Consider the following 22251-nt stretch of genomic DNA (forward strand, 5'->3'; position numbering starts at 1 on the left):
GACATCTAAACGAATTAGAATTCTTGATTGGCCAAGTGTGATTAGACAGACAAGGAATTTGTCTCTGGAGCATAAGCTCTCAGTGTACATACCTGTTTTCCCGAAAATAAGACCCAACCGGAAAATAAGTCCTAGTATGATTTTTCAGGATGCTCGTAATATGACCCCTCCCCCCAAAATGAGCCCCAGTTAAGATTGTCAGCCAGATGGATGCATTTAGTACCGTATTTCCCCCCCAAAATAAGACCTAACCAGAAAATAAGCCCTAATGCGTCTTTCGGAGCAAAAATTAATACAAGACCCAGTCTTATTTTGGGGGAAACACGGGTACAACAATAGTGAAGATCATGTAGAAGTGAAACAGATCTCTTCGATAGCATGTTGTGATAGTCTTGATCAACCCCAAAGTGCAGATTTTTCTTCACTTGTTGTCCTTCTATAAAAGAAAGGAATATTCTTCTCCCAGTCGTGATCATGACTACCATTTTATCTTGGCAGGTCCAAAAAGACCTGAAGGCCCACGGCATCCATGTTTACCCCCAAGTAGACTTTGACGATGATCCTGACGATCGACTTTTGAACGATAAAATCCGGGTAAGTCAGTGGAGATGGGGAGAACATTATGGAGCAGGGGTCACCAACCTTTTGGACCTCAAGGACCACTAAATTCATAATTTTAAATCCCGCGGACTACTAATATGATCTGCCTAATGACCAGCTGGGTGGGCTTGGCTAGGAGGTCATGTGACTTGGCGGGCATGGCCAACTCAATGTCACTCATGTCGGGTGCCTTGCCAGCCTCTACTCACCCCTCCCCTCTCAGTCCTTCCTCGCCTGCCCGCCCAGGCTCCTTAGGGCCCCAACAGGAAGCAGTTGTTGGAGCTAAGCAGCCATCATGAGAAAGAGTTGGCCAAACAGCTCAGTTCAAATTGGATCTGACCGAGAAGGAGGATCAGCAGAAGCACCTCACTGAGGACTACCAGCATAGGCTTTCCAAGCAGAGGGAAGACCTACGGGATTGCAAGGCCAGATACCGGCGCCTGGAGGTTCAGCGGGCTGAGATGGTCAGCCAGTTCCAGGCCATGATGCAGTCCCACTGGAACAAGGCCCTTCGGCTTTTTGCCACCAGCGGCACTTCCCTTTGGAAGCTTTGGAAGCCATATTAGCACTGGAAGCTTCCACGCTGCCACCTTCTTGCACTTGGGAAAGTGGGAGGGGGGGTTAGTAAAGAGGTTTTAGTTAGACATAATAGCATTTTTCTTTTCGGTCAATGTCAGGGTGTTCCTGCATCTGGAGGAGGAGTGGTTGAATTGGGCCTCAAGTTGGGATACGAATGGTGATTGGACCATGTGATGGACTGATGAGTGCAAGGGATGGATTTGGGGGCTTTGATTTACTGAGGGAAAACCCGGAACTCTCAGATTCGGGTTTTCCCAGATGTGCCAGTATACCTACTCTAATAAATGGGAAATTTGAGAAGATGCTTGCCTCGGAGTTTTTAGTTAGAGTTGGGTTGTTCTGGAACGCTGACATTGGGCTCAGTTGTGGCTGTAAGTTGAGCAGAGTTGGGTTTCAGCAGGTTCTGACCAGTTTTGGAGAACCGGGAGCAAAAAATTTGAGTAGTTCAGAGTACAAGTGGGTAAAAATGCTGACTAGCCCCACCCCCATCTATTCTCTGCCTCCCGAGTCCCAGCTGATTGGGAGGAAATGGGGATTTTGCAGTCACCTTCCCCTGCCTTACCCACCAGCCATGCCCACCAAGCAATGCCACGCCCACCAAGCCACGCCCACAGAACCGGTAGTAAAAAAATTTGAAACCCACTACTGAAGTTGAGGACTACCTGTAACCAGTTGGGGATTCTCAACAGGATTGCAATGCGTTCAGCTTCTGAAGGTGTGTTTTGGTTTAGTCGAAGTTCTGAGTCTATCAACGGCGATACATATTTAAACTCTGCTGACTTTTTTTCTTCACCAAGGTGGTAGAACTGAATTCCTCGCTTCTCTTAATCTAGGAGAAAATCCCCTTTGCAGTCGTAGGCGCGGACAAGGAGCACCAGGTGAATGGGAAGAAGGTCCTGGGTCGCAAGACCAAGTGGGGGATCATTGAAGGTAAGCCTTCTTGGAGGAAGAGCTGGCCTGCAGAGGTCCATCTGAGAAAAGTCCCTAGAGTCAATCTGTTGTGCACACTTGAGTGTAGGAGAAGGAATGGCATAACCAAGGGGCAGACTTAAGAGAGGGGTCAGCTTAGAATCCCTACATAGCCACAAGCAAATGATTAATGTCAGGCATGAGAGATCAGGTCCACACATGAAGGTCCAGTTAAAATGCTAATAGTGCCTATGCATAGGAATCTTCTCAACTAACACTCGGCCCCTGCTCGGAGTTAGATGCGGGTCAATGGAATTCAAGGGGAGTGTCAAGGTTCCGAGTGATGCACCCATCGAAAGCAGAACTCCGAGGCAGGTAGATTCCTCAAAGAACATGTTTATTGGATGCATCAAATCGGCACAGCCAAGGAAAACCAATTCTGAAAAGTTTTCCCCAGTAATGACATCATTAAAACAGCATTTGATCCCCTCCCCTATTGTCACAGGTCACATTCTCCACTCAGGACGTTTGGTGGGCTCCTTGGTTGACTTTCCTCCTCCTTCAACGGCCACTTGTGTATTTGTGCTTGGTTCCCATGAGAAAGCTTTTTGTTTTGACTACTGGCTAGGCTATCAGTTCCCCCCTCCCCCTTACGAGTTTGTGGCAACTATGAGGCAGCAGAAGATGGCTTCAGCCAGGCTCGCTTCAGAGTTGACAGAGTTGGACTTAGCTTGCTTGTGGTGATGTAAGGATTCTAGGCTGATCCCTCTTTTAACGCCACATCCAGGTTCTGCCTTCCTTCTCTTACATTGTGTTTTTTACTTTCCTCTGCTTCTCCTGCTTTGTGCCCTACACCGATAGTTGCTTATTTACACCCTTGGCTAGGAGAGGGATGCTACTCCCACCAGAACAGTGATCTGGGGCCATGTAACTGCCAAAATGTCTAAGCTTTTCCTGAAATTTGAAATGGAAGAAAAACGACCTAAGACAGTGATGGCTAACCTTTTTGTCATCACGTGCCAAAAGCGGGGACAGCACGGGGGGGGGGGGTCGCACACATGTACCCACACCCATAATTCTATGTGCCCTGCCCCCCCCCGTGCATGTGCACGCCCCCCCCACATTCCCTCTGCTTTTGGCATACGATGGCACGGTGGGCCTGGTAGGCCCGTTGTTTGTTCTCCCCAGGCTCCAGAGCCTCTCTAGGAGCCTGGGGAGGGTGAAAATGGCCTTCCCCACCCCCCAGAGGCCCTCCGGAGGCCAGAAATGGCCCATTTGCCAACTTCCGGTGGGCCCAGAGAGGCTCTGGAGCTTGGGGAGAGCAAAAAATGGGCCTTCCCCACCACTCCAGGCCCTCCGGAGGCAGGAAACAGCCTGTTTCCCTACTTCCGGTGGGCCCAGAAGGCCCAAAAATCAGCTGGCCAGCATATGCATGCATGCCGGACCTGAGCTTGTGTGCCCACTGATATGGCTCCGCGTGACATGTGTGGCATGCGTGCCATAGGTTCGCCATCACGGACCTAAGAAATGTATGATGAAATGAGCTAAAAACTTTGGTTACTCTATACAGATGATCAGTGGGAAAATGTGTGATTACAAAGACTAAAATCCACACTGTTAAGATTCTTTACAAAACGATGTACCATTGGTATTGTGACAGCAGACAAACTTTCTAGAATGTCTGAAGGTACAGGCAGTCCTCGACTTACAGCCATTCATTTAGTGACCATTCAGAGTTGCAACAGCACTGAAAAAAGTGACTCAGGATTGTTTTTCACATGACCAACATAGCATCCCCATGGTCACGTCATCCAAATTCACATGGCATGGCAATTGACTCATATTTATGACTGTTGCAATGTCCCGGGGTCATGGGATCAGTAGTGGGTTCCTCCCAGTTCGGCCTGGTTCTCCCGAGCTGGTAGCGGTGACGATATGACATCACTGAACTGGTTCTGCCCCCCCCGCCCCCCCGCGTTATTCTTATCTTTTATTTGGCCCCACCCCCAATCTATTGCTGCCTCCTGAGTCCCAGCTGATGGCTAGAGGGAAAAAAACTGTTTAAACTCTTGCCGTGGGGCTTCAAAGGGCCGCCCTACAGCTGATCAGTGTTAAAAGAAAACAAATGAGTAGACCGATGCCTGCAAAAATACATGAGTAGATCAATGCCTGCAAAAATACATGAGTAGATCAGTGTCTGCAAAAATAAATGGGTAAATTGGTACAGCTCTGCAAGCAGTTAAAAGCCTGGTAGACCAGTACCTCTGCTAAATCCTAAATAATTGTCACATGACCAAGCCACGCCCATAAAATAAGCCACGCCCACAGAACCAGTAGTAAAAAAATTTAGAACCCACCCCTGCATGGGATCTCCTTTTGCGACCTTCTGACACGCAGAGTCAATGGGGAAGCCAGATTCACTTAACAACCCTGTTACTAACTTAACATCTTCAACGGTACACTGGTATAATTTTAAATCGTTTTTTAATTGGGTTACTGATTTTAAAGCACGTTTCGCCGTGCTCTCAAAACTTTTCTATTTCAGCAAGCTGGCCTGGCCTAACTCCCCTCTTTTAAATTTTTTAAATTTTTTAATTCGTGATTTTATAAATTGGGTGTTTTAATCTGTGTTTCGGCCAAAATATTTAATAATTTTAAGGGATTTTAAATATTTGTATTATCTGTATTTTATCTTAGCTGTTCACCGCCCTGAGTCCTTCGGGAGTAGGGCGGTATAGAAATTTGATTAAATAAATAAATAAATAAATAAACAAATAAATAAATAAATAATTTGGTATTGTATTGTGATTTGTATTGAAGTTGTCATTTTGTAAGCCGCCTTGAGTCCCTAGGGAGAAAGGCGGCATATAAATCGCAATAAATAAATAAATAAATAAATAAATAAATAAATAAATAAATAAATAAATAAAGATTCACTTAACCATTATGGCAAGAAAGGACTTAAAAACTTACTTAACAACTCACAGACCACAGGGAAAATCGCTTTTATTGATTGGCCTGGGCAGCTCTCTATAGGTTTTCAAACAGAGACCTTTAGGCATCAGAATTGCAGTCTGATCATTGATTAAAACTACAGTAGCTTTAAACTTTTCTCCACTATTGGCAAAGCAATATTTAGGTATCCAGTGCCCCCTAGTGCTCAGGAAAGACTTATTCCCAGCAAGACATGAGACATTCAAATCATTGCCTGTGAATTCCAAAATTTGACCCAACTGGCTCAAGCCAAACATTTGGCAGAAGGAATAGATAGAGAAACAAGGACTTGTGTGGTTGAGCGAATTTAGGGAAGGTGTGATTTGAAAGGGAAGAAAAAGATCAGATGAATGAATTCTCTACTCTTCAACTTCTTCAACACCTGGAATACTGCAACCGATTTTGGTCTCCATATTACAAAAAAAGATGTTGAGACTTTGGAAAAAGTTCAGAAAAGAGCAACTAAGATGATCAAAGGCCTGGAGATTAAAACATACGAAGACCGGCTGCAGATTTTTGAGTCTGGCTAGACTAAAGAAAAGAAGAATTAAGGGTGATAGCAGTATTCCAGTATTTGAGGGGCTGCCACAAAGAAGAGGGGGTCAAATTATTCTCCAAAACACCAGAGGGCAGGACAAGAAGCAACAGATGGAAACTAATCCAAGAGAGAAGCAACCTGGAATTAAGGAGAAGCTTCCTAACACTGAGGAGAATCAACCAGTGGAACAGCTTGCCTATGTAGTCTCCAGGCCTTTGATCATCTTAGTTGAGTTCTTCTCTGAACTTTTTCCAAAGTCTTAACATCTTTTCTGTAGTATGGTGACCAAAATTGGTTGCAGTATTCCAGGTAAGGTGGTTTCTCAAGAGGCAACTGGAGTTTCTGGCCTCTTGAAAAAGGACTTTTGGGTTTGCAAATGCCAATGTCTTTGCCAGCACTTGCTGTTCCTTATGCTTGGAGCAAGCCTCCAAGAATTCACTGTCAAGATCAGTTTCTTTCCTTCAGCATGGGAAAATCTTTAGTCCTAGGCCCTGCAATATTTTACAGGGAATTAAATGACAGTCAATATTTGCACTTAACTATAAATTACTTCCCCATTGATCTGTGGACTTTGCTCTGTTTGGTTACACTCCTAGAAGTGGGCATCTGTATGCGATGGGTTATTTTTTTTTTTAATAGAAGGGCCATCCGTCACACCAATTTATAGTTTTTAACTATTTTAGCAAAACTGAATTCTGCACATCTAGATTGGGGTTTTTTCTTGCTCTTTTGAGGGAGGGAGGTGAATTTTTAAAAACATAAAAAACCAGGTGTTAGCCATGAAAGCCAGATGGGTGACTTAGGGTCAGTCCCAGGGGTGGGATTCAGCCAGTTCGGGTGAAACAAATTTTAATTTTACATCTGGTTCGCTGAACCGGTAGTTGCAAGGACTGGCTGGCCCCTCCCACCCCAACCCGCCCCTCCCAGGAGTCTCCACGTGGCCCGTTTTGGATGCAAGGTAAATGCAAGGCCCACGCGGAGGCTTCGGGAGGGCGAAAAATGGGCCTCCCGGAAGTTCCAAAAGTCCGAAATAGAAGTCAAGAAATAGCTTGACCTCATATTCTTTGTGGCAGCCCCTCAAGTATTGGAAGACTGGTATCGTGTCGCCCCTAGTCATTCTTTTTACTAGATTAGACATATTGTAGTCAATTCCTAGGGACGTGGTGGCTCAGTGGCTGAGACGCTGAGCTTGTCAATCGAAAGGTCGGCAGTTCAGCGATTCAAATCCCTAGTGCCATGTAACGGGGTGAGCTCCCGTGACTTGTCCCAGTTTCTGCCAACCTAGCAGTTCGAAAGGACATAAAAAATACAAGTAGAAAAATAGGATCACCTTTGGTGGGAAGGGAACAGCGTTCCATGCGCCTTTGGCGTTGAGTCATGCCGGTCACATGACCACAGAGACGTCTTCGGACAGCGCTGGCTCTCCGGCTTTGAAACGGAGATGAGCACCGCCCCCCTAGAGTCGGGAACGACTAGCACATATGTGAGAGGGGAACCTTTACCTTTTAGTCAATTCCTGCAACCGTTCTTCATCATCCTTCTGCTTGGATGGCCAAATTATGCACTTCCTGAAATCCTCGAAGATAATATTTTTTGAATGGCAAACCAGAAGGGATGTCTCTGTGTTTGGAAAGGGGGAAGGGCGCAGAATTGCAGAAACAGCAGGGAAATGTTTGCATTAAAAAAATAACAAAAAACCATTGATGGTTTTAGGAACTTGCTGAGATGGTTAAATGGACTCCCTTGATTACAGAAAAGAGAATATCTATGTTTATTGGCAATTAGAAATGCCTTGTAGACATTTTTACTGTAACAGGGGAAAAAAATGAATTCATGATTTATGATTCTTTTGATTAGGAAAAAAAACAGGAAGGGGAAAAAAAAAAGAGCTTGTCTTTATAAGCATAGACCAGAAAGCTCATTTTGGTTTTGTCCTTATAATTGCTGTAAAGAAAATCAGAAGCTCCTTCCTATCGCTTCTATTTTTGAAAATCTCTGTCACTGGAGGGGTTTTTTTTAATTATTATTTTATTATTATTATTATTTAATTTGATTTATATGCCGCCCTTCTCCGGAGACTCAGGGCGGCTTACAATGCATTAAGCAATAGCCTTCATACTTTTGTATATTTATACAAAGTCAGCTTATTGCCTCCACAACTGGGTCCTCAATTTACCTACCTTAGAAAGGATGGAAGGCTGAGTCAACCTTGAGCCTGGCAAGATTCGAACTAGCAGTAATTGCAGGCAGCTGAATGATAATAACAGGCTATTAGTCTGCTGCGCCACCAGGCTCTTTATCTAGTCTTTTCAAAAATAGACTAGACAACCATTTGACCAAGACGGCCATAACACTTTTTTAAATGTTTTTAATTGTTTGTTATTGTTTTTAATTATGGGGCCAAATTTATATATATATCTTTTTAATTGTATTTTAATGTTTGTAGTTTATGCTTTTACATGGCTGTTCACCGCCCTGAGTCCTCAGGGAGAAGGGCAGTATACAAATTTATAAATAAATAAATAAATAAATAAATAAATAAATAAATAAATAAATAAATAAATAAATAAATAAATAAATAAATAAATAAATAAATAAATAAAAAATAAGATCTGCTGCCTTAGGCAGAAGGTTGGACTAGAAGACTCCTGAATTCCTTTTTAGCCCTAAAATTCTATGTTTTATTTGTTATCCTTTTTCTCCCATTTGTTTTTGGCTTCTTTCTTTTCTTTCTTTCCTTTTCTTTATATTAGATCTTGTTAGTGTATATCCCCTTTTAAAATTTGCTATTATTCTAATTTAACAATTTGCGATTTAGATAAAGGGTCTCCAACCCCTGGTCCGTGGACCAGTGCCAGAAACCGGGCAGCGCAAACAAGCGAAGCCCCATCCATGGGGTGCCTTGATTTAGATGCCCAAGGGTGGGCTGATGTGGGTTCGCAGGGGCTCGGGAGAACTAGCTAAGGTTCTGTGCAGTTTGGAGAACCCCCAAATCCCAGTTATGGCTGGCCCCGCCCCGACCCACCCACCCCTCCCAGGAGTCCCCACGCAGCCCATTTTAGATGCAGGTAAGTGCAGGGATTGTGCGGAGGCTCAGGGAGGGTGAAAAATGGGCCTACTGGCAGTTCAGGAAAATCAGAAATGGGCCCGTTTCCAGCCTCCAGAGGGCCGCTGGAGCCTGGGGAGGCCGTTTTCGCCCTCCTGGAGGCTCGAGGAAAACCGCTGGAGTCCAGGGAGGGCAAAAATACTCCACTGCCATGGTGCAGGAGGCTGACTAGGCCACGCCCACCATGGCCACACCAGTGGTGGGTTCCTCCTGGTTCGGTCCGGTTCGGCCGAGCTGGTAGCGGTGACAATATGACGTCACCAAACCGGTTCTCCCCCCCCCCCGCCCTCCCACCCCCCCACGTTATTCTTACCTTTTATTTGGTCCCACCCCCAATCTATTGCTGCCTCCTGAGTCCCAGCTGATGACTAGAGGGAAAAAAACTGTTTAGATTCTTGCCGCGGGGCTTCAAAGGGCCGTCCTACAGCTGATCAGTGTTAAAAGCAAACAAATGAGTCGGGTCGTAAGTGCGAGGACTGGTCGCAAGTGCGAGGACCTTCCAGAAATGACTGACCAGCTAGCCACGCCCACCTAGTCACATGACCTCCAAGCCACACCCACAAAATAAGCCACGCCCACAGAACCGGTAGTAAAAAAATTTAGAACCCACCCCTGGGCCACACCCACCCAGCAACCAGGCAGAGAACCCCTTGCTAAAACTTTTGAAGCCCACCCCTGTAGATGCCTGAAATGCTGCTTTTGTCTAGCGGAGCACTATGGCTGTTTGCGCACTTCAAGGCAATTGTCTCTCTTGGGTGCAGAGAGCCTGGCCCTGCTCCCAGAAACCCCCTGGTCACTTCATTCCCTTTGAATTTCCCCCCTTCTTATCTCCCGGTTCTCCTTCAAAATGCATTTCTGTGTTCCTCTCTTTCAGTGGAAAACTCGGCCCACTGTGAGTTTCCTTTGCTGCGGGATCTTTTAATCCGGTAAGTTGTTGGTTCGGGAATCTTAACCATTTTTGAATTGCAGGGGGTTGACGCATTTGGAAACCTAATGAGCCAATCAGAAAGGAAATAGGAGAGTCACAAGCCTTGCGTTTTGATGATCATTCTGGCCACATTCCTTGGGTATTCTCCCTTGGTATGCACTCTGTATGTGCTGCAGGAATTCTGGGCTAAAATTGTGGAGGATACGTGGAATATTTTTACTGGATCTATATTTACTGGAGTAACTGAGTAGTATGAGGTCAGCTAATAAGAGCCAAACAGGGATGCAGTGGCTCAGTGGCTAAGACACTGAGCTTGTCGATCAAAAGGTCGGCAGTTCAACGGTTCGAATCCCTAGTGCCGCCTAACGGGGTGAGCTCCCGTTACTTGTCCCAGCTTCTGCCAACCTAGCAGTTCGAAAGCATGTCAAAAATACAAGTAGAAAAATAGGGAACATCTTTGGTGGGAAGGTAACAGCATTCTGTCCACCTTTGGCATTTAGTCATGCCGGCCACATGACCACAGAGACGTCTTCGGACAGCACTGGCTCTTCGGCTGTGAAACGGAGATGAGCACCACCCCCTAGAGTCGGGAACGACTAGCACATATGTGCGAGGGGAACCTTTACCTTAAGAAGGGCCAATTTGATCTAGTGATTAAGGAGGGGTGAGGAACTATGGCCCCTTTATGATTTGTGGCTGGGTCGGGAATTCTGGGCATTGAAGTGCACAAGTCATAATGGGACCATAGTTCGCCATCTCTGGATTAAGGCACCAGGCTAGAAATTGGGAGACAGTGAGTTCGAGTTCCGACTCGAAAACTGATTGGGTGACCTTGGGCTAATCACCAGGAGACTGGGAGTTCTAGTCTCGCCTTAGATATAAAAGCCAGCTGAGTGGCTTTGGGCCAGGAGACACCAGGAGACTCTGAGTTCTAGTCCCACCTTAGGCATGAAAACCAGTTGGGTGACTCTGAACCAATTACCACGAGATGGTGAGTTCTAGTCCTGCCTGAGGCATGAAAGTCAACTGGGTGACTAGTCCCTTTCTTTCAACTCAGTCCACATCATGGTTGTGGGGAAAATAGGAGGAAGGAGGAGAGGTATTAAGTATTCTCAACACCTTGAGTTGTTTATAAAAATAATAAAGGCTGGATACAAATAAATACTAAATAAATAAACAGGGGAACCCAGCAGTTCCAGCTGCTGCTATAACAAAGATTAGCCCTAGTTGGCAACTGGAATTACTCCTCAGTCGCCTTCTTGGTGAGAAATACACAATTCTGCCAATGCCAAAGGTCTACCGGAAAGGGAACAGTGGCCTGGAGCAGTAAAGTATTTAAGTTTAAGTACATTTAAAAGGACCAGGTCTTTCCAGGTATGGTTTGCCAAAAGAGGCATTCTATTTTTATAGAACTACTTAGGGTCCTACAAATCAGGGACAGGTTTCAAAACCCGTTGCTACCGGTTCGCTCGTGGGCACACATGCACTTGCGCCTGTGTGCGTGACACTTCTGCGCATGCGCAGAAGCATCCAGGCAGGTGGGCGGAGCCTCCCGCCGCCGCTACCAGTTTGCTCAATCCAGGGCAAACCGGTAGCAATCCATCACTGCTATAAATGAAGTTTCATTTTCAGATTGACTTATTTCTGGGACAAGATTTTCAATGACATTGACCACCAGAAGAGTACCAGTTTCCTTCTCTATTCGGAATTTCCAGATGTGGGTAGCCAGATGTTATTCTGTGGGTTTCAAACCCTCCACCAGAATTGACTTTCGTTGGATCTTCACGCTCAGATATATGCCTCAAGTCCATTCACTTTAGAAGCTATCCCAAGTCATGACACTCAACAATTTTGGAAAAATGGTCCTATAGAGTCTATCAGAAAGAAGTAAGGTTGTGTGTCGTGGATTGCATATTCCATTCTGGAAGTTTCTGGGATGACAGAAATTGTTTGGGAGCCAAACGATGGAGAATTGGTAGGAAGTTGTGAGGGAATTGCGCAGCAGGTGTCCAAATGAAGTCAGCAACGCTGAAGCGAACTTGTAGTTTCATATAAATAGATATATTTTACATCTACAGCAGACAAGATAGTCAGGCACATCATTGCATCCTGAGGTAAATTGTCAGGTAAATCGCAGAACAGCATACAGAGCACACAGAAGAAAAAGGCGGGGGAAAAGGGAAACTCCCCCTTCTCACCCAGCAACCAATCATAATGTAGGGGCCCACACTCTCCAACCAATCAACTACAACTGTGTGTTCTGGCCCATTATACTCTTTACTGTTCCAGCAGTCATTAAATATTGTTAAATTAAACATTTTTTAACAAAAGTCATCCAACTCTCTCATGGAATGGTTGAGATGTTGCTCTGCCCGATGGTTTCCAACCTCTTTCACTGATGGCTATGGAGCTTCCCAATCATCCAGGTCATGCTTTCCCAAAAGTCAACTAGACTTTCTTAGGGTTTTTTTTTCCCTTGAAAGCATTTTGCTTCTCATCCAAGAAGCTTTTTCAGTTCTAGCTGAATGATGAGGAATGATTAGAAAAAAACGGATGACAAGAAGGAAAAAAAAAGAGCTTGTCTTTATAAACATAGAACAGAACAGAACAACAGAGTTGGACCTTGGAGGTCTTCTAGTCCAACCCCCTGCTTAGGCAGGAAACCCTCCACCACTTCAGACAAATGGTTATCCAACATATTCTTAAAAACTTCCAGTGTTGGAGCATTCACAACTTCTGGAGGCAAGTTGTTCCACGGATTAATTGAAGCTGTTTTTGGTTTTGTCCTTATAATTGCTGTAAAGAAAATCAGAAGCTCCTTCTTTCTATCACTTCTATTTTTGAAAATCTCTGTCACGGGAGGTTTTCAAAAATAGACTAGACAACCATTTGGCCAGGATGGCATAAAATCTCCAGCCTTGGGCAGAGGGTTGGACTAGAAGATCCCTAAGTTCCTTTTTAGCCCTACAATTCTATGTTCTATTTCTTATCCTTTTTTCTCCCATTTGTTTTTGGCTTCTTTCTTTTCTTTCTTTCCTTTTCTTTATATTAGATCTTTTTAGTGTATATCCCCTTTAAAAATTTGCTATTATTCTAATTTAATAATTTATTTAATTAATTAATTAATTAATTTTTATATGCCGCCCTTCTCCGGAGACTCAGGGCGGCTTACAATGTGTTAAGCAATAGCCTTCATACTTTTGTATATTTTATACAAAGTCAACTTATTGCCCCCACAAACCAGGTCCTCATTGTACCCACCTTAGAAAGGATGGAAGGCTGAGTCGACCTTGAGCCTGGTGAGAATTGAACTGGCAGTAATTGTAGGCAGCTGGATGTTAAATGCTGCCTTAGTAGGAGGCATTAGCCTCCTACGCCACTCAGGCTCCTGAGTGCGATTTAGGTCATGGTTGACCATGCTTTTCCAAAAGTCAACTAGACTTTCTTGGGGGTTTTTTCCCCCTTTGAAAGTGTTTTGCTTCTCATCCAAGAAGCTTTTTCAGTTCTAGCTGAACGATGAGGAAGGGAAGGATTTCGTTGATGCCCCTTTTTCTTCTCTGTAGGTCTCACCTCCAGGATCTCAAGGACATCACTCACAGTGTACATTATGAACAATACCGCATCCAGCGCCTCAATGAAAGCAACCGGCTGGCCAAAGGTGGCGAGTGGCTGGCACTGAGCTCCCTCACCTATGAGCCACAGGGACAACATGGTCTCCCTTGCACTGCCTCAGCCCCACCACCCCTCCAGTAGCTGGTGCACATTGGTTTCCACTTCCTTCCTCCTTTCTTTTTTTGGGGGAGTGGGGGGGGAAGGGGGGAAATCAGCTGGAGCAATGTTCCCAGAAGACATCACATTCCCTCTTAGCCCTCGTGTGTTTTCTCAGCGTCTATGCCCCACTGCTGGATACCTTCCTTTCCATCTGTCTTCCATGCAATTTCACACCTTGGAGAAGAGCAATGTTGGAACAGCTGGCAATTTAGCCCAACTTTTCACATTCTTTGCCATCCGGACCATCTGTTATGTGACCTCTGCTTCTCGGCTAAACTCTGTGCTGTCGTTTCAGGAAAACATCCATTGCTGCCTTTGGAAGCAGGGTTCTTCTTTTCAGATGTTTGGATGTGAGCCCACTGTCCCTAGCAGACCTTCCTTCCTTATCCAACACCTAATTCTCTCCTTGGTTTCATCCTAAAGCTAGCGGCTCCATGGCACTTCCCTGCCACACTTATGGGGTGGGGTGGTCGAGGTTTGGGTGAAGGTTTTGCCTTGGGTCAAAGATGGAGCTCACAAACTCTGTTAACCCAAGTGGGTGACTCTTTCTTCATTGTAGATTGTCCCAGACTGGGAGATTGGTAGCTGTAAGAAGGTCTGAGAGCAAATACAGCCTTCAGGTGAAGGAACCAACCTTCCTATGTGACTTGGTCTGACTGACGGGACCAAAATTACTCATCTGGAAAGTGATTGGACAGCAGGAGGAATGGCATGTTACAAGCAACCTTCTCCCAAGAGACCTGTGTCACCTTGTACAAAGTTATGAGCTTCTGACTGTGGAATGCTCCTTCTGGAGATTTCTCATCCTGAGATCCACAGGCCTGGAACAATGCAGAAGATTAGTTCCAGCCTGGCCCCATGTTGGTGCAAGAAAAAAAGAGACCTGGGAAAACTTTTTTCCATTTTCCAGAATTTGCTCAACTGCCCAAGATTTTGGTTCCGTTCATGACAATGACACTCCTGAGTGAAGAGCTCTTGGTCAACTTGCGAATCTTTCCAGTTATTACATTAAATCCCAATTTAGAAGGTTTGGAGTTTTTCTCTCTTTTTTTTGGTCAGGGGCGATTTAACTTCAATGTAGAATGGAGCTCCAGAGATCGGGTAGATTGGCCTCCCTTTCATCAGCTACTGGAGATCAGGTAGATCAGAGCCATCCTAGCTCTCGGGTGATCAAGAAGATTCACTATTGACTGCTGGAGAACAAAGAAACAGGTGAAGCTGGCAGGAAGTCATAAATCCCCCATTGCAATTTTTTTTTGCCTACCTTTTCTTCTGTTTAAGTAAAGAAATATCTCTGAAAGGATGGTGTAACATGGTACGGGTTATCTAGCGTTCTATAAATCTGTCGGGACTATGATTCTTATCATCTGAATTAGCAAGGCCAAAGGATAGCTGATCATGCAAAGCTACTATAAACGGAACAAATCAAGGAGAGTAAAGAAAATTCATGTAAAGAAAAGGGGAAGGAAGGTGTAATCCTTTTGAGGGTCAACTATAAGCGTTCCAGATAGGTCACTATTTTGGGAGACTTGACGGTTGTCTTAGGCCACAGGTGTCGTGGAATAACGCAGTCACGTGACGCTTCGTGACTTTTTCCCCTTCGCAGAGCTGGGGTGGGCGTGGCCTGCATGTGATGCATCCGGTCAGTGGGCTACAAGTTTGACACCCCTGCCTTAGGCGAAGGCAAAGAACTGCTATAGGTGACACCATAGTAGAATTAGTCACCGTTCCCCTGCGGTTCCCAAAGGTGCTTTTTCAAGAGGCAACTGGACTCCCTTGCTTTTTCTTTGAAGACATTTCGCTTCTCATCCAAGAAGCTTCTTCAGCTCTGACAGGCTAGTGGAGAATGGAAGGATTGATATTTCTTGCAGACACTGGTTGTTTGCATCCTTTTAGAGGGTCGTTGAGGCCACTTGGAGATTTATCTGTGTCCTCAGGGTCACCTGAGTGGTTTTCCTGGTTCCTGTACTCTGCCATTTTTTTCCCCTCTGGAAATCCATTCCTAGTCCCATACCATTCCAAGGGTGTTCATCCCAAATTGCATAGCTCAACGTCTGTAGAGATTCTCAGTCATCCAGGTGATGGTTGAAACTGAAAAAGCACCTTTGGGACAACCCTGACCTGGATGACTGAGAATCTCTACAGACGTTGAGCTATATAATTTGGGATGAACATCCTTGGAATGGTATGGGACTAGGAATGGATTTCCAGAGGGGAAAAAAATGGCAGAGTACAGGAACCAGGAGCACTAACTCAGGTGTCCCTGAGCAGTGGTGAAATTCTGTTTACTACCCATTCTGTGGGTGTGGCTTGGTGGGCATGGCAGGGGAAGGATACCGCAAAATCTCCATTCCCTCCCCACTCCTGGGGGAAGGATATTGCAAAATCCCCATTCCCTCCCCACTCCTGGGAGAAGGATACTGCAAAATCCCCATTCCCTCCCCACTCCTGGGAAAGGATACTGCATAATCTCCATTCCCTCCCCACTCCTGGGGGGAAGGATACTGCAAAATCTCCATTCCCACCCCACTCCTGGAGGAAGGATACTGCAAAATCCCCATTCCTTCCCCACTCTGGGGCCAGCCAGAGGTGGTATTTGCCGGTTCTCCGAACTGCTCAAAATTTCTGCTACCGGTTCTCCAGAACCTGTCAGAACCTGCTGGATTTCACCCCTGTCCCTGAGGACACAGATAAACCTCCAAGTGGCCTCAACGTCCCTCTAAAAGGATGCAAATGACCAGCTGTCTGCAAAGAAAATAAATCCTTCCATTCCCCACTATCCTGTCAGAGCTGAAGAAGCTGCTTGGATGAGAAGTGAAATGTCTTCAAAGAAAAAAAAAACCCAAGAAAGTCCAGTTGCCTCCTGAAAAGGCACCTTTGGGACAACCATGACCTGGATGGCTGAGAATCTCTCTGCAGTTCCCCTGCTGTTTCACACAAGAGACAAGGCTGTTTCTTGTTTTTCTGCCATGTATTTAGGACAAAGTTCATTAATTGAGCTTTTTTTCAAGAGATATGGAAATTCCTGTTCCATTGCCAGGGTCGGAAGCAATTAGAAGTGAGGGTGATGGTAGGGAGAAAGAGGCCAACCTATCCCTTGCCAAATATTATGGGCTGTTTCTCCAGAAGCCCCTGCAAATCCAGAATTGCAGAGGTCGGGGCATGTCCTTCTGTGTCTTTTTCAAGATCCTTGGATTTAATCAGAATTGTGCTTCCAAAAGATTCTAAAGCATGTAAATCACTTTTGACCCTATGATCAGAACTCGGGAAACTGGGAGTAGGTGGGTGTACTTTGAACCGATTACAAAACGACGTGATTTTTCTACCTTCACTAGAAAGCAATTTTTTGGAAAAAAAAGAACCACAATTCAGAAAGGGAGGCAGCCTTTGGGGAAGGACCCAAAACCTTTTTCACTTTCAACTCTTATCACCTGGATCAGAGGTCTTCAAACTTGGCAGCTTTAAGACTTGTGGACTTCAACTCCCAGAATTCTCCAGCTGGCTGGAGTCCACAAGTCTTAAAGCTGCCAAGTTTGAAGACCTCTGACCTGGATCATACAGGTAGCACCTTAAACCCTTTCCTAGCTTCAGATGAAGGTCTGAAACATTTGTTTCCCTGCCCCAACAGCAGGTGCAGTAGATGGCCAGGTTGATCTTACCTTATCAACTTCAGTCTCGTTAATCATCTACCTGCCTCTCATTTCCGGACAAGCCGTTTCCTGCTTTGAATCAGAAACCGCTTGCAGTGAAAGGCTGCAATCCAGAGAACACAGTTTGACACCCAGGGCGGGCTGCTTCGCCCCTTCCCTTAGGCGAACCCTCCTCAAGGTGACGTAACCAACTTTGCATTCTTCCATGAGAAAAAAAAACTTCAGCTAGTGGGAAAGCTTGACGGGGAAGGATTGTTAGCAGATCTGCAGCCCTCCTGCGGCTGCTTCGTTTCCCTGGCCTGTCCCAGATTTAGCAAAAGTTGAGAGCTTCCCTAAAGCAATGGAAGAGCTCCACCCTCCATTGAGACCTTCAACCATCCCTCCGACTGGGCGTGCCTTTGCTTTGGGACGATGCCTAGATTAACACCGTACCACACCCATCGGCTTCTCAAGACGCTTCGCTGAGTCTCTAATCTTTCCTGTGGGCTCTTCGCCCTGCTGGCATCGGGGTCACCATGCTAGCTCTTAAATTCAATGGCCGCTCCCTGATTTCTCCGCTGGGAATCGTTCGCTTGCTGGAGATATTCTTCTCCTGCACTGCTTTCAGCTTAGCAGCCACCTATAAAGATTACGGCGGAAACTATGGGTCTTGGTCGATGTTTACTTGGTGCTTCTGCTTCATTGTTTCTGTCTTTGTGGTGATTATGGAGCTGATCAGCCTGGACGCGGCCCTGCCTGTTTCCTGGCAGGACTTCACCTCTGCCTTCTCCATGCTGGCCACTCTGATGATCTTCACGACTTCCGTGGTCTACCCAGCAACCTTCATACCTTCCTGCCAGAGCTACCACTGTGGTTATCAGATTGGGGCTACCATCATGTCTTGCCTCTGCTTCATCGCCTACGCAGTGGAAGTAGGACTCACCAGGGCCAAAGCAGGGGAGCTCAGCAACTTCCTGACCACCATCCCTGGCCTCCTGAAGGTATTTGAGGCCTACGTAGCTTGTCTCATCTTCTCCTTGCTGGGCATTTCCGATTACAAGAAATTTCCTGGTCTGGAATGGTGTGTGGCCGTCTACTGCATCTGCTTCATTCTGACCATGGTGATCATCATTCTGACCATTGGACGCTGCCTTGGTTCCTTGCCCATCCCTGTGGAGAAGACTCTCATTGCCTACAACATCTTGGCTGTTCTCATGTATCTTACTGTAGTAGTCGTATGGCCTCTATACAGCTTTCGGGACAATCCAAGACCTCGGTGTAATATTTCTCCTGGCCGCTGTGTCGTGTGGGACAATGACCTGGGAATTACATTCCTCTCCTTCTTCAACCTCATCGCCTACATCGTGGACTTCGCCTATTCTTACAAAATGGTTTTTGTGACCACACCGGCATAGATGGCTCTTGTACCCATCTCACCCACACACACATGCATGTGTGGTCACCACCTTGGCTTATGCTGCTAGACATGCTGAGATCCAAGAAGCATGGCTCCAGGAGTAGCAGAGGTTATAGTTATCTGAGGTGATGGAGGTGATGGCGGTGATGGTACTTCAAATCTTATAATTACGTGATTTAAATTTTGGCCTGTTTTATTTTATACTTGCGGTTATGTTGGATGGACCGATCTCATTTCCTCAAAGAGTTGAGTTGACCCTATCTTCATTCACTACAAGACCTCTGTGAATTATACCCTGGTTAGATGTGAGCCCTTCAGGTGTGACTAGAAGTTCAATCCAGGGCCTAAAAATGAATTTGGAGAAATCAGTGTGCTATAGTCTTTCCAGCTTCTGTTTTGAAACTCTAGTTGTGAGAAGCGAGAAGATTATGAGCAAAGAAGGAAAATCAGGAGTGGGGAGGAAGCTGAGTCCTCCACAGAAAGAAGACACTGAGCCGAGGACACAAATTTTTTCCTCAGATGTGTCCTACAGGAATGTTTTCTTTGCCTTTCAGCAGAATATCTTATACAAGTTAGATGAAATATGAGATATCACTGCAGAATATGGAGGGGGGGGTTATATTGCTGTACAAAGCAGCCAGCTAAAACATGGCTTGTTGGATTGTGGATTGTTGAATAAACCACAATTGGCAATAAAAAGGGAAAGGCTCCATCAAGTTGAACTTGGATACTTCTAGGTGGTTTTCTTGGTAATTGTGTGAGTTAATTTCGGGTGATGTCCTGCCTAAGTATTAGCCCAATCTGGTCGTGCATGAAGACCTGTCCTATGGACTACTCCTGATAGGCAGACACAAAGGTGAAGGTAGGATCTCAGTCAAATTCAACTCCCGGTGGCTTTATGAACATGGTCATGTTTTGCGGGCAACAATATGGAGGTGGCTTGCCCTTGTCTTACAGTACGGGTGTCAAATTTGCCGCATCACGTTGATGTCGTGTGACGTATTGCGAAGTTTTTTTGCCTTTGCAGAGCTGGGGTGGGTGTGGCCTATGTGTGACACATCGGGCCCGCGTGTTGCCAGTTTGACACCCCTGATTTACACGATGGATTTGGGGATTGTTTTTCTTTATAGTTTAGACCAGGAGTCTCCAACCTTGGCAACTTTAAGCCTGGCGGACTTCAACTCACAGAGTTGAAGTCCGCCAGGCTTAAAGTTGCCAAGGTTGGAGATCCTCTGGTTTAGACTACATCTGTGGGATATCTTCCTAGTCCTCCATCTAAGACTAGGCAATGTGGAGGAGTAGACAGATGACTTTGCAGAAGATAATGTGGAGATTGTTAGAACAATATGATCTTAAACCAGGGGTGAAATCCAACAGGTTCCAACAGGTTCTGGAGAACTGGTAGTGGAAATTTTGAGTAGTTCAGAGTGGGATGGGAATGGGTGAGATGGGAATGGAGATTTTGCAATATCCTTCCCCCAGGAATGGGGAGGGAATGGGGATTTTGCAATATCCTTCCCCTGCCACGCCTACCAAGCCACACCATGCCCACCAAGCCACGTCCACAGAACCGGTAGTAAAAAAAAAATTGGATTTCACCACTGTCTTAAACTATTAAGTGACATCACTTAATAGTTCATCACTTGAGACTTTCAAGAAAAGTTTGGACTGCCATTTGTCAGAAATGGTGTAGGGTCTCCTGCTTGAGCGGTGTGGGGGGGGGTTGGACTAGATGACCTATAAGGTCCCTTCCAACTCTGTTAATCTATTAAAAGCTCAGTTTGAGCAAACAGGAAAGTATGAGAAAGTTACTTTCTTCAGGATGGCCAAGTCAGGAAATGAACACCGGAAGAAATAGTAGAATTTTACTTTTATTGACGAAGTCTTTTGAAAGATAGTATTTTCCCTTCCCTCACTCTTAGAAAGCAAAAGTAGAGCAGTCTTAAAACCCTTTCTCAATATCCCCAGACTGAGCTCACGTTTTACTAAAATATGTCTCCATAATCTCTGTACTCCTCTACACCACTAGCCAAGTTTCCTTGAGATCATCAATCAAGGTTGAATGCAAACATCCGGTGGATCCAATTCACGCTATAAGCTAAGCCAAAGTCCTCGGTATACAAACTGAGGGCAGAGTTCATACAACATGCTAAACTGAAATGCAACATAAAAATGAATGTCACATGCATTCAGAAGACCAGCCTACCATACATAAGTACTTATATCTATACTTACCTATACTAAAGGTAAAGGATCCCCTCGCACATATATGCCAGTCGTTCCCGCTGTCCGAAGACGTCTCTGTGGTCACGTGGCCAGCATGACTCAACCCCAAAGGCGCACGGAACACTGTTCCCTTCCCACCAAAAGTGGTCCCTATTTTTCTACTTGCATTTTTTATTACGTGCTTTCGAACTGCTAGGTTGGCAGAAGCTGGGACAAGGAATGGGAGCTCACCCCATTAGGCGGCACTCGAGATTCGAACTGCTGAACTGCCGACCTTTCGATCAAGCTCAGCGTCTTAGCCACTGAGCCACCACATCCTTTATTAAGTTTGTAATAAAGATAATAAAACACCAATAGGCACTAATACCATCCTGGCCTTGGATGATCTCAACCTCAGCTTGTTAGTAACTTAGCCGCCCTGAGTCTTTGGAGAGGGGCGGCATATAAATTTAATTAATTAAACTTTGTGGTAGACCACTGGAAAGTCCCAAGGCAATAGACCAGGGGTGTCAAACTCACATCATCATGGTGGTGTCACATGATGTATCAGGACTCCCCCCCCCTTCTCTAAACAGGGCATGGGCATGGCCAGTGTGTGATGCAGGGGTGAAATCCAGCAGGTTCTGACAGGTTCTGGAGAACCGGTAGTGGAAATTTTGAGCAGTTCGGAGAACCAGCAAATACCACCTCTGGCTGGCCCCAGAGTGGGGTGGGAATGGAGATTTTGCAATATCCTTCCCCCAGTAGTGGGGAGGGAATGGGGATTTTGGAGCATCTTTCCCCTAGAGTGGGGTGGGAATGGAAATTTTGCAATATGCTTCCCCCAGTAGTGGGGAGGGAATGGGGATTTTGGAGCATCCTTCCCCTGCCATGCCCACCAAGCCACGCCCATCAAGCCATACCCATGCCCACCAAGGCACCTCCACAGAACCAGTAGTAAAAAAATTTAGATTTCACCACTGGTGTGATGCATCTGGCCCGTAGCCCGGGAGTTTAACAGCCCTGCAGTAGACAAAGCTGGGAAGTCACAAAACATCCCAGAAGAAGACAAGGCCAAATCACAACTGTTGCATTGTCAAGAAAACAACATGTGCATGAAGTTGTCAAGAACATAGCTTTAAATCCATGGAGACTTACTTTATATTAGTTGTACTGAGCTTGCAACTAATTTAGGATCTCAGATAAGCAGCAGATGAAGGAATTATGCATATAGCCATACATTATGGACTCATATATGTATGTATTATGGAGTGGTTTAATTCTTGAATATTTAGATCTTTTCAGTTGCACTAATAAGCAATAAAGTGGCTGGATTTTCAGCATAGTTGAAAGCTAACAGCCCTTTTCCCAGTCAATCAAACTTCTTTATAGACCAGAAGTGTCCAACCTTCAACTCCCATGCTGGATGGGGAATTCTGGGAGTTGAAGTCCACAAGTCTTCAAGTTGCCAAGGTCGGACATTTCTCTCATAGATTTCTAACGCATACAGTAAACATATATATAGGTGTAACACTCTTCACACGAATCGTTGGGATGGGTGATGAACGGATTGAG

At 45.5% G+C, this 22251-nt stretch overlaps 2 protein-coding genes across 5 annotated transcripts in view; both read left to right on the forward strand.

The window, feature by feature from the left end:
• SEPTIN12 (septin 12) overlaps positions 1-14455 on the forward strand; it is a 105250-nt gene extending 90795 nt beyond the window's left edge. For 3 of the 4 annotated variants that reach the window (XM_034420491.3, XM_034420490.3, XM_087878477.1), the window contains 4 exons: positions 499-594; positions 2013-2109; positions 9601-9652; positions 13218-14455. In XM_034420491.3, coding sequence (XP_034276382.2) covers positions 499-594; positions 2013-2109; positions 9601-9652; positions 13218-13407 — 435 coding nt within the window. In that variant the 3' untranslated portion in view covers positions 13408-14455. The remainder of the gene's footprint in view (positions 1-498; positions 595-2012; positions 2110-9600; positions 9653-13217) is intronic. The other variant, XM_087878476.1, reaches the window with a different exon arrangement.
• A 1349-nt stretch (positions 14456-15804) lies between these two features.
• Positions 15805-19193, forward strand: LOC117667262 (myeloid-associated differentiation marker-like). Its single transcript, XM_034420489.3, has one exon. The coding sequence runs from the start codon at positions 17591-17593 to the stop codon at positions 18467-18469; it is 879 nt and encodes a 292-aa protein (XP_034276380.2). The 5' UTR covers positions 15805-17590; the 3' UTR covers positions 18470-19193.
• The last annotated feature ends 3058 nt before the right edge of the window (positions 19194-22251 follow it).

This window comes from Pantherophis guttatus, chromosome 14, assembly GCF_059756535.1.
Source record: "Pantherophis guttatus breed Tessera chromosome 14, ASM5975653v1, whole genome shotgun sequence".
Taxonomy (NCBI): Eukaryota; Metazoa; Chordata; class Lepidosauria; order Squamata; family Colubridae; genus Pantherophis; species Pantherophis guttatus.